This window comes from Herpailurus yagouaroundi, unplaced genomic scaffold (assembly GCF_014898765.1).
Source record: "Herpailurus yagouaroundi ecotype Mexico unplaced genomic scaffold, PumYag 198, whole genome shotgun sequence".
Lineage (NCBI taxonomy): Eukaryota > Metazoa > Chordata > Mammalia > Carnivora > Felidae > Herpailurus > Herpailurus yagouaroundi.
In genome coordinates this window covers 10,007,519-10,019,922 of record NW_024412429.1, presented here as the reverse complement: position 1 = coordinate 10,019,922, position 12,404 = coordinate 10,007,519, and the positions used below count along the sequence as shown (strand labels likewise).

Sequence of the window (12,404 nt, the reverse complement as noted above, 5' to 3'; positions counted from 1 at the left end):
GGCATTGTGATCTAGATTTGCTTACTACCCCATGGGAGAGAGTCTTCTGTGAAGGCTCCTGCCTCCCTGGGAGGGTCTGAGAGGCGTCTGAAGGTGCTGCTCTGTGCCCTGAGCACCTGGAATGGAGCTCAGCCGGCGGGGTCGGGGGTCCTGGCACCCCTCCGGGGCCTCATTTCTCAGAGAGGCCGCTTGGGCGGAGTAAGGTCGAGTGGGTGTGGGGAAGCTGAGGGAGAGCAGAAGGCTGTGGGCAGCAGGGGTGTGGCTGTACGTGTGGGGCCTTCACTGGGAGAGGAGATAGGCCTGGGCCTGGCAGAGCAGTGAAGAGGGCAGGCTCCCAGCTGCTCGCTGCTGCTTGCTGGTTCTCTGACCTTGGGCAAGTCCTTCACTTCTCCGTGCCTCAGTTTCTTTATCTGTAAGATGGGCTGAATGGTAATAGCTTTCACATAGGGCCTATGGAGGATGAAGTGAGCTAATCCATCCCAAAGCACTTAGAATGGTGCTCAGTGCCCTTGGTAAATGTTGGCTTTTATCCCCCTCCTTATCATCATGGACACCAGGGGTCCCCAGAGGCCCAGAACAATCCACGGGTGTAGGGAGGAGGTGCTGGAACTTTCCTTGTTTTATTTTTGTCTCCTTTTTTATTTTGGATTGCTTCCTAGTGCTCTCGTTAGGACAGGATAGACCTCGTGTGTTACGTATGTAATTTAAGCCAGCATACGTGTATTTAATGATTATTTTTATCATTTATTATTTAAGGGCAAAACCTATGATTAATTTTTTTTGACTGATGGGACTTCTGATTTAAAAGTGCGGAGGCCAGGGATCTAAAGGGAGGCTTCTCTGACAGTCCCTGGAAGGTGATGGTTGGCTCGCACTCCTGGCTTGGCTTCCGTTCGGGGATACCGACTTCCGCAGTGGCTCCAGGCCGTCCCCCCTGCTGCTGCTGCTGCTGTGTGGCTCTGTGGCTCCGCAGCCCGCTGCTTGCGGGGGTGGGGGTCTCGGAAGCATGTGAACCTCCGGGCCACGCGCCCTGAGCGCCAAGTTCATGGCGGGCACCTGCACCCCATCTGCGGGGGCCCCGCCCCACTTGCTTTGGGCGCAGTGTTTCCGGGAGCGTGTGTGCTGATCCGAGGCTCTGTGGGCTCCGCTTTGCAGGAACCAGCTGCTGCACGTGCCCCTGAGGCAGCACCAGGTGAGCTGCTGTGACTGGCTGCTGAAGGTCATCTGCGGGGTGGTGTCCATCCGTACCGTCTACGCCTCACACAAGCAGGCCAAGGCCTGCCTCATTTCCCGTATCAGCTGCGAGCGCGCCGGCGCTCGCTTCCACACCCGCGGCGTGAACGACGACGGCCACGTGTCCAACTTCGTGGAGACAGAGCAGGTCAGTGGCGCCCGGTGGTGCGGTGGTGCGGCGGGGATGCAGCCGCGCACGTGCGTTTCCAATTGGGGCAGAAGAGGGCCGGGCATGTTTGGAGGTGGTTTCTGGGGATCGTGGCTCCTTCCTCTGGAGAACAGAGTGAGTCACTGGGGCTCTGCCTGAGAGTGTGGCCTCCGGTTTGCCGGGGGCGGCTTTCTTGATCCACTTCTGCTCAGCCGAGGTACTTGCAGCTAAAAGGAAGCGGGCGTTTTTGCCGTGGTCATAAAGGGTGGCAGGCTGTTTAAGAGGGCAGGGGGTGGATGATCCAACAGGATCTTAAGGCAAAAAGTAGATCAATACGGTGAGGATGAGGGAACAAACAGGTTTCATTCTAAATCGACCAGAGCACGTCTTAGCACCTGGGAGTTGTGAAATCTGAGCGCTAAGCGGCATTTGCTTTCAGCTTCCTTGACTATAACCATCTGCTTAGTCTCTCATTGATTTTTTTGCCCCTAAATTCTGTTCTCATTCCCAGAGATGCTGTCTCACACTGGTTCCCCCCCCACCCCTCTGGGTGGCAGATCTGTAGGATAATGCCACTTGGTAGACTAACAGAATAAATTGTAAGTAAGGTCAGCCCCCACGAAAGGCACAGGTGCAGTGTGGCTGTGGGTGTCAAGCTGCAAACAGCCTGTGTTTATTTAGTGGTGATATGTCTCTGCAACCCCTCCTTCCTGCAGCTGGGAGAGGTGTTTCCTACCAGGACTTTAGCCCGGGTCATTCACGGATTTGAGCACCTGTTTTCTTTCTTCCCTTCCTTTCCCCTTTCCCTTCCCCTTCATGAAATTTATTGTCAGATTGGTTTCCATACAACACCCAGTGCTCATCCCAACAGGGAGCACCTGCTTTCTGTGTGTCAGCAGCCGTCGGCTTGGGCTTCAGGGGAGGAGGTCCTCCTAGAGTCAGGTGCTGAGTGGGAGGACTTTGGAACGGGAGCTAACGATGAGCGCCAAGGGCAGTTTCTTGCCTATGACTTCTGTTCAGTCTGCCTGTTCTCCTGGATGCAGATGAGGCCATAAGTAACATCCGGTTAAAAATGTCAGAGAAAACATGGGCCCTAAACGAAGGCCAGTTTCTTTTTTCTCGCTCGTGTGTACACGATGAAAACTACTTCCTTTTGTTCACATGCCCCACCTGCATTCCCGTTACCTGCATTTCCATCCCAGTTTTTATCCTTGGGTTATGAGCCTTTGAATCATGCAGTTCGTTCAACAAATCTTTATTGTTTATCTCCTGCTCTGGGCTCGGTGCAGTGCCGGGAACTGGGGGCAGGCCACTGCCTCTAAGTAAATAAATAAACTTAAAAAAAAAAAAAAGTCAAAATTTATGGCCAAAGAAAATCAGTCATTTAAAAAAAACAAATCGGGGTCTCTTCTGTTGTATCTTACTCATCAGAAAAGCAGCTGTCCTCCCTTTCACTGTCGTTCCTGAAAGATTAGGCATGTTAACACTGAAAATGTAAGTCAGTGGTAGGCGTTTCCTCAGGCTGCTGTAAGAAAGTGCCACTAACAGGGGGCTTAAGAAAACTAGAATTGATTGTCTCACGGTTCTGGAGCCCAAAGGTCCAAAATCCAGGGGCTAGCAAGACTGCTCCCTCTGAAAGTTCTAGAGGAGGATCCTTCCTGTCTCTTCCCTCTAGAGGAGGGCCCTGTGGTCGCAGCCCTCCGTCTCTGCCTCACCTCCACGTGCTGTCCTCTTCCGGAATGTCCCTTTGCCCTGTAACGAGGGGACCCACCCTATCTAGTGTGCCCCATCTTTACTAACCGCATCTGCAGTGACTGCCTTCAAATAAGGTCACATTCCAAGGTGCTGGGATTAGGACTCCAACATGTCTATTTGGGGGACACAATTCAACCCATAACAAAGACATAATTCAATGTTAAAGAGTTGTGCTCTAAACGCAGCACGTTTAGCTTTATGAAAAAAATCTCAGTAGTGTCTGCTTTTCTCATTTTTCTATAGACTGGTTGGGGCTGGGGCCTTTGCTCTGGTTATTTCACCCAGAGATGGCAGGCAGCCGGGAATGCGGCCCCCATCCGGGACCAACATGTAGCTACTTGGCCCCACGGTGATGTCACTTTTACCAGACATGTAACAGGGCAAGGGGGTTGTGCTGGCCTCGCACCCAAAGCTGTTCTCTGTGGGGCTACTCCCGACAGACCATAGGCTCTCCGCTGTGGGAAGTAGGCACCCAGGATGATTCGTGCCTTCAGAGAGCCCCAGACAGTGTGAACACCACGGTGGGGGTGGGGGCGGGGAGGACTCAGTACCCAGAGGTGATTCCAGATGTGTCCTCATTGGCAACACGGGAGCCAACCCTGAGCCCCTCGGCTGATGTTGATGGTGAGCCTGCCCAGGCAGGGACGCAGCAGGAACCGGACAGGTGCCTTCACCCTCCTGGGAGTGCCTCCCGCGGCTGGCGCTCAGCTGCAGGGTCCTGCCTGCAGGGAGAAGGGAAAGCCAACAGACAAGTGAGGTTGGGGAGACACACACGAAGCACCGGGTAGGGAAGCCACCGGGGGAGAAGAGGACACAGATGAAACTGAGGAGAGTAGTGAAAGCGTGTGACGATACCCTGGGGACCCAGCAGAGCCCCCAGGGGGCGTGGTCACCAGCTGCTCCCCGAAGCCAGCTCGAGGCAGCGTCTGCTGTAGGTGCATCGTCCCCTTTTCTGAAATGTTCTCAGAGGCGGGATGAGCGTGGCTGAAGGAAGGCAGGTGCTCCCGGGAAGCAAGAGACTCAAGAGACTCGTGTTGTTCCCACTGGCACAAGAGAGCCCCTTGCTCTCTGTCCCTGCCATCAGGGAATGGTTTTGTTTGCGGCACTCTGTAGCAATAGAAGTACTTAGGGTTGATCTAAATTGTTTTTTTTATAACATAAAAATCTTTTCCTCAGTGAAATATGTACTTAACCAGTGTTCCTGCCAAGCACAGTGCTACCTTCCTCCCCTCCCCTACCTCCTGCTGGTGAAGGCACTTCTGAGCATCCTCCTGGGGAGGGAGCTCAGCCTGCGACATCCACTTGGCTCAGCTTGGGGAGATGCACGTGACATGTGATGCACAGTAAGCGTCTGGGAAGCCTGTAACTCCGTTGAAGTTGGCCCATGCAGGGCTGCGGGGATCTGACAGGGGCCTGGAGGAGTCACTCCCGGGAGCCCTGCATGCTCCGCTCCCCCACATTTGCGGGCCAGAGACCGTCAGGTCCGGGTCCGCATGGTGTCCCGGGGCAGAGTGTACCTCCCTGCAGTCTTGGTGGCTTTGCTCCTGGTGATGGCAGATTGTGCACTGATCGCATCCCACGGCCTTGGAATCAGAGTGACGCAGTAGGCAGAGTGGGGGCCATTCTTCCAAGTAGCATGGTGTCGCCTGCTTTGTGACCTGACGTTTGAAGAAATGGCGGGCCTTGAAATGTGGGTTCGTCACCAGAGAGTGGTAGGCAGCATCTTGGAGGAGATTGGTGGAGCCACAGCGGGAAGGAGCCCCAACTGGGACTGCTTGCCCCCACCCCCACCCTCGGCAGCTGCCCATAGGTCACGTCTGACTGAGGACCCTGCTACAGAAGTGAGACTCTTCAGACCCAAGCTTGTGGCCACCTGGGAGTGGAAGTCCTTCAGTGAATGCGTGAAGGCGGCTCACGAATTGCCACGCTGCGCTCCTTTGCAAATGGTGGGACAGAGCAGGCTGGTCCTGTGAGGCAGTGTCTCCCCTGAATTAAATGCTCAGGGAACCAGAAGAGAGGGGTGCTTTCAGTGCACCCACTCTGCCTTGCTTTAACATTTTTCCCAAGAGGAAGGAACAAGCTTTCTTCTCCAAGGCAGGCTGTATGTGTGTGCATGTTGGGGTGGGGGGTGGGGGTTGTGTGTGTGTGTACATTTGTGTGTGGTATGTGAGTGCGTGTTTGTGGGGGGAGTATTTCATGTGTGTGCATTTGTGTGTGGTGTGAGTGCATGTTCGTGGGGGGTGTTTCATGTGAGTGCATTTGTGTGTGTGGTGTGTGTGCGTGCGTGTGTGCAGGTGTGGACCACATCTCAGTCTCCCTGGGAAGAAACCTGGAGTCCTTTCAGCTCTGCCGTGAGTCATACCTGGTGGGATTGCTCTGCAGCTGTGACTCACCATGCAGAAAGACAAAACCAAAAAAGTCCCTTTGGTCTACCAAAAGTGAAAAAGATGAAAAATATTTGGCTATTGAAGATAAGGCCGCTGATTAATCCAGGGAGGGCAGGATGACTATGTGTCCTCCCAAGAATGCAGCAGACTTGGAAAGAAGGGGCTTGTAAATGCCTCACCTGGAGGTACAAGTTCAGCAAATAGAAGACAAAAGTGTATCTGCTGGGTTGTGAGTCTTCCTGCATTATCCCTTTCTCTTCAGGGTCGCTGGCTTTCTGCTCCCACCACTCTGTGAAAGGGGCTTCTCGGAGTTGCCAAGACAAGACCAGGGGGGTCCCAGGCCTGGTCTTGCCACCACTTAGCCATGGTGGACTCCCTCCTTCCTGAAATGGCCTGTGGTCTCCCTCCCACTGCTTGTCTGACCCTACACTCCCTGTCCCCACAGCCTAAGCCCTGCTCCCCCAGTGCTCTGACCCTGCCCTGGTCAGTCATTGGCAGGGGCCTCGTCCACACTCCTGGGCAGTGCTTCCCTGGCCTGAAGAGCCATGAGCCGCTGCCCAGCACCGGGATCCCGTTCCCTTGATACTCATTTACTCCTCCCTGGGACCAGATGGCAGTAACTCCATTGAGAGAGGGAAATCGAGGCCCAACGTGGTTAACATGCCCAGGGTCACCCTGCAGGGCACATGGAAGCTGGCAGGTGGAAGGTGCTGTCCCAGAGCCCACGTGCTGACCCACGTTCACACTCCACCCTCCTCTCCTTCCCCTGGGATCCAGATGCCCTCTGTGAGTTGAGGCATCAGTCTGCCACTAGTATTAAAACCTATGTTCTTTAGCTCAGAAAAGGAAAGCACCACAAATCCACTGCTGGTGTTGGATGGTCGGTTTGTCTTACTACCTGGGGAACAAAGAAGGTGGCCCTGATGATGAACAGGACACAGAACTAGAAAGTCTTCATGTGGGAGGGAGCAGTGGAGAAATCCAGGGGCATCTTTCCTTCCTCTCTCAGGAGTGGGGTCTAGGGTGTGGGGACTCTCGGCGGGTGTTTTCTGAAGCTGGTTCTGCCTGTGCAAGTTCTAGCTCAAGAGGAGCGTGGTCTAATGCTGGAAATAGCTCCATTAGCATGTGTTCAAGTTGAAGGGTCATAGTTCCAAAGCTTAAATCATGTCCTGGCACTGCTGAGGGCTATCTTTATAGAGAAATGTTGGCTAAATTGGTTTCTTTCTCAGCATTCTGGATCCGTATGCTCTTTCTTTATTTTTATTTTTTTAAGATTTTTAAAAATGTTTATTTTTGAGAGAGCGTGAGCAAGCGCACAAACGGGAGGGGCACAGAGAGAGAAAGACAGAGAATCCCAAGGCAGGTTCCGAGCTGTCAACGCAGAGCCTGACGTGGGGTCAAACTGTGAGATTATGATCTGAGCCAAAATCAAGAGTGGGGGACACTCAACCAACTGAGTCACCCGGGTGCCCCGGACCCATGTGCTCTTTTATTTTTAATTTTTTTTAATATATTTTTAAAATGTTTATTTTTGAAGGAGAGAGAGGGAGAATAATTGGGGGAGGGGCAGAAAAGAAGGAGACACAAAATCCAGAGCAGGCTCCAGGCTCTGAGCTGTCAACACAGAGTCCAACACGGGGCTCGAACTCCTGTTGCTATGAGAACATGACCTGAGCCGAAGTCAGATGCTTAACTGACTGAGCCACCCAGGCGCCCCTAGACCCATATGCTCTTAATCTCAGGGTAGCCAGTGATGCCTATGGTAGTTTAAGCAATCTGCTTTCTCCTTTTTCTTTCTTTTTTTTTGTTTTTTGGTTTATTTTTAGTAAAATAGTAAGGGCTAGCAAATTTGCTGGTAGTCAGTATCTGGAAACAGAGAAGTTCTTAACCAGTGCTTTTCCCTTTGGAAATTAGGGGATAGGAGTTTCGCTCAGCTCTGTGGCTGCCAGGCTCGTCATTCCTGTGGCCTGGGGACCTGCAGGTCTGATGTTCAGGTCCTGCGCTGCAGAATTACTAATGCATGTGTGATCTGAGCGTGATCTAGACGCATGGAAAGCTACCCTGTAAGGGAGCAGCCTGGTAAGAAATGGAAAGGATCAGCAGGGTTGGCCAGGCTGGCCCTGCCAGGCCAGGGTAGAATTACTCAGATAAAGGGCAGTGCATCTGATAACTGCCACAGTGTCCCCTCGTGATGCTCGGACCTGCACTTTTTGTCCCTTTAAAACTCCCCAGCACTACGGTTTGAGGGGGCCCGCGGGCACATGAGGAGTTGGTACATTCTTCAGTAACCGTGTGTGGGGGGGGGGGGAGAGGAGGTGGTCTGTTCTTTAGCGTGTAAGTATCCTCTGCTTCTGTGCAGCGTATGTGGACTTAGTGGCGGGTTGAAGAACACGGTGGCACAGGGCCAGGAGCACCTACAAGTTCAAGCCTGCCTTGTCAAGTGCAGGGCTGACAAGTGTAGTCACCTAGGTCTTTTGGCTGTAGCTTGTTCATTTCATGCATCCCTTTCCAGTTGCCCGCTGCTACTTGGCTAGGTGACAAGGTGAAAATAGAAGGCTCTAAGGAAGGTCTCAGTTAAATTCCGGAGTACTTTTGCTTCTGTTGCTGAAATGGGGTGTGGGGAGGCCTTGCTGGGCTTTCCAGGGAGCTGGGAAAGGCCGTGTTTATTCCCAGTTGGCTGCAGCGCTCCCCCGGAGGCCCCAGGCCCGCTCCAGGCTCCTCTGAGGCTGGTCAGCCTCCAGCATGCCCGTGAGCACACGGGGCCGGCCTGCGGGTCAGGGAACAGCAAGGCCACGCTGGCCAGAGGAGCAGAGGGCGCAGAAGTCCGCTGTCTGCCCTTCATTCTGGCCGGTGTCGGGTCTCAGGCGGCCGGATCCCATTACCCGGCCCCAGGACATTCAGTTTCATTGAGGAATACTTTTCCTTTATGTTTCCTTGCGGTGCAGACGATTTACATGGATGATGGAGTGTCGTCTTTTGTCCAGATCAGGGGCTCCGTTCCGCTGTTTTGGGAGCAGCCAGGGCTTCAGGTAGGTAATAAAAAGAGTAAGTCCACCTTAAAGGAAAAAAAAAAAAAGTAAGTATTATTGTTCACCTGCCCTTCTCTTCCGAACAGCTGTGGTTTGTTTCTTTTCACCGTGTTTCCTTCACAGCGCGGTTTTGAGGCTTGTTCCTCAGCCCAGTTGGATTGAACTGAGCCACCAAAATGTGAATACCTGTGTGCACCTGTACACGCATGTGTGTGTCGTGTTTATATACAGAAACGTATACATTGTATGTAATTTTCTGATCCTAAGCTTGCTGTTGATGCAGGTGAAGTGGGAAGGAAGGTCTTTGCTGATAAGCGAGCCGTATAACGTAATTGAGTAGAATTACTTTGTTAGTCCCCAGGTTGAGTGTATTGAGAACTTGGCCAAAGATGGTTTTGGAGAGCTGTGACCGTCATACAGGGCTTTAAAAGGTTTTCGGGCCCTAGTGGCCATGCAGCAGGTCTGATGTTTGGAGATGCTTGTTGTGGGGCCACGTGAGAATTGCACGGAACATTCCCATGATTTCTAAAAATACACCTTGCGGTCTAAAACAGGGCTGGGGTCAGTGCCAGAGGTATTTGGCATTCTGTCTCCTGGGAAGAGTTCAGGGTGTGGTGTTGCCACGTTCCAAGAACACGTTTGTCGTCAATGGAACTCTGCACTGCCTCATCCAGTGAGTTCCTTCCCAGGAGGGTCATGGACCAAGTGGACCTGAGGCTCCTCACCATCGACCCCAGATCTTTCTCCCTGGCCTGAGTGATCGTCTGTGTGCTCAGAAGACCTCTCTGCCCAGGTGTGGCTTTGGCTCCTCTTACCGAGGGCTCTGTGTGATGGCGGTTGGGTCGTCAGTGGTGCCTGAAAACGCTCAGGGCCATCTGCCAGGTTCTTGGGGGTGTTTGACATAGCTGGGTCTTTCCCGGACCTTGACTTGACCCCATGTCAGCAGAAGGCACTTTGTCCACATGGCTGTCATTGTGCAGTGAGGTGGAGAGATGAGTGTCATGTGGGGTGTGACCTCTGGGGAGGGGGAAGCTTTTTTAGCATCAGTCTTTCTATCCGAAAGGAACAGCGAAGACGTATGGGGATGGCTGGCATTGAATGGTGGCATAGAGAGGCACACGTGAGGATGATTGTCACATGGAGAATAGTTCATCCCGAAAGAGTTAGTTTTTTTTTAATGGCTTTATTGTGATACAATTTACATGCCATAAACATCACCCATTTAAAGTGTACAATTCAGGGGCGCCTGGGTGGCTCAGTCGGTTGAGCGCCCGACTTCAGCTCAGGTCATGATCTCGTGGTCTATGAGTTTGAGCCTTGCGTCGGGCTCTGTGCTGACAGTTCAGAGCCTGGAGCCTGCTTTGGATCCTGTGTGTCTCTCTCTGCACTTCCCCCACTCGCACTCTGTCTCTTTCTCTTTAAAAAAATTTTGAAGTGTACAATTCAATGGTTCTTAGTGCATTTACACAGTCATATAACTATCGTCATGGCCTAATTTTAGAGGACTCATCCCCACCAAAAGCCCTGTGCCCACTGGCCGTCACCTCGACCCCCACCACCCTCCCAGCTCTCCCCCAGGCCTAGGCAACTGCTAGTCTACTTTCTATCTCTATAGATTTGCCTGTTCCAGAACAGTCCAAAAGGGTTTTTGAAACTTGACTTTCTTTAGATTCAGAGTTTTCCTTCTGAAACTCCTGGAACTCTGTATTTAGCAAATGTCAAATGATGGGTAAAAAGGAAGCAGGAGACCATGTTGTGTTTCCTGTGACGATTTTAAGAAATCCAGAAATTGGGGGCAATCATGGTAGTCTTGGGATTTGGGAAGGAGCCTTTGAAATTCACCCCCTTCTTCCTCGCACCCAGTCCTGGGTCCTTCTTCCAAGGTCTCTGAGATGCTGAGTTCCTCCTTGCCTTGCACGCTCTGTGTCTGTCTGCAGGGCGTTGCAGGGGACGCCCCAGAGTGAGTCTGCTGCCCCAGACCTTCAAGGAGGAGTCCCTTGTGTCTTGTCCGAGGCATTCCGGCTCTTTGGGATCTTCCATCCCGTTTTTCGGACTCTCCATGTTCTGGTCTCCGTCTTCCCAAAGCAAAGCAACACTGGTTTGTCAGTCCCCTAACTTTGGTCCCCAGCCTGACCCACTGGAGGCCCCAGATGCAGCCTGACCCTGCCATGAAGCAGCTATCCCTCCATCTGACACGGGCAGTGTCCGTGGGGCTTGGCTGGCCCGCTTTTTGGCAATGGTACCCCCTTTTAGACTCATAACACTTGTGCTTCTCCAGAGCCTCCGTGGTTTCTACAGAATAGGTTTCAAAAGGCTTTAGTGTCCATTAATCTTATTAAGGATTTGCTAACCTTTGGGTCTGACACCCGTGTTTATCCTCTAAATCCCATCCACCATCAAAGAGAGATTAGATCATCTTCACAGGGGACCAGGGGGCAGCTTTCAGTGATGCTCTGCAGTGCACCTCCCTGAACTCTCAATAGCTAAGCCTGAAGATTGATTCTGGTTGTTTTTCTCCATTTGGAACCCCCCGCCCCCTTCTTAGGTGGCTTGAAAGATGCAAAGATTTTTGGGTGAATGGTTCGTGTCTTAAATTGGCGGGTAGCACCCTCATGGGGCTGTCCCCGGGAACCAATGAGCCCTGCCGGGTTTAGGGCATAGGGTGGGGGCAGGCAGAGAAGACTCAGAGTGATGAGTCTGCATGGTTTCACGGCCACGGTGCCTTCCTTGTAAACTCCTGGATGTGGTGCCATTTCTGGCAGCCGTGTACCTTTAACAATCTCATCTTTACCATGTAAATAGGTTTACAGTTTATAAATCACCACACTGAAATTTCACCCTTGAAGCTAATGGCTCTCTTGGTATGGTTAGATAGAGAGTATATTTTTTAAACTTAAAAAAAAAATTTTTTTTTAATTTTTAAAAATGTTTGTTTATTTTTTGAGAGAGGGAGAAACAGAACGTGAGCAGGGGAGACACAGAATCTGAAGCAGGCTCCAGGCTCTGAGCTGTCAGCACAGAGCCGGACATGGGACTTGAACCCATGAACTGCGAGATCCTGACCTGAGCCAAAGTCGAACACCTAACCGACTCTCAGGCACCCCTGAGAGTATATTTGTAATATACTCTTAGTCCATTGAAGATTTTGCTCCCCATGTCACTTTAAGAATTTTTTTTAAGTTTATTTATTTATTTTTAGAGAGAGAGAGAAAGTGAGGAGGGGAGGGCAGAGAGAGAAAATCCTAAGCAGGCTCTGCACTGTCAGCACAGAGTCCGATGCAGGGCTCAAACTCACAAACTGAGAGATCATGACCCGAGCCAAAATCCAGAGTCAGATGTTTAACTGACTGAACCACCCAGGCATCTCCCCCCACCACCTCCCCCCCACCCCCCGCCAAGTGTCACTTTAGAATCTTCCTCCCCTGTAACATGTGTGCAGAAATGTCTCGCAAAGGTGAATTAGGTCTCTGTTTTGAAGCTTCATATGACATCACCAGCCGGAGGAGGATGCACAGTAGATTCGTCCCCTTTGTCCTTCCCACCTTGCCTACATTCACTTCCTCCCTGTTAGACCCATTTACTAGGCTTCTGGAATGTGGCACCGTGTGTGCTCATTTGTGTGGTTGTACTTCTTTTTTTCGTTTTTGGTCCCAAAAAGGATCTCTATAAGCCATCACAACAGTTTCTTTCTTTCTTTCTTTCTTTCTTTCTTTCTTTCTTTCTTTCTTTCTTTCTTTCTTTCTTTCTTTCTTTCTTCAATATATGAAATTTATTGTCAAATTGGTTTCCATACAACACCCAGTGCTCATCCCAAAAGGTGCCCTCCTCAATACCCATCACCCACCCTCCTCT

General features: G+C 51.7%; 1 protein-coding gene across 4 annotated transcripts in view; it reads left to right on the top strand.

Annotated features, from left to right (window-relative positions):
* Nucleotides 1-12,404, top strand: part of SYNJ2 (synaptojanin 2) — a 106,478-nt gene that overhangs the window by 39,766 nt on the left and 54,308 nt on the right. For all 4 annotated transcript variants that reach the window (XM_040448769.1, XM_040448770.1, XM_040448768.1 and 1 more), the window contains exons 4-5: nt 1,156-1,381; nt 8,469-8,552. In XM_040448769.1, coding sequence (XP_040304703.1) covers nt 1,156-1,381; nt 8,469-8,552 — 310 coding nt within the window. The remainder of the gene's footprint in view (nt 1-1,155; nt 1,382-8,468; nt 8,553-12,404) is intronic.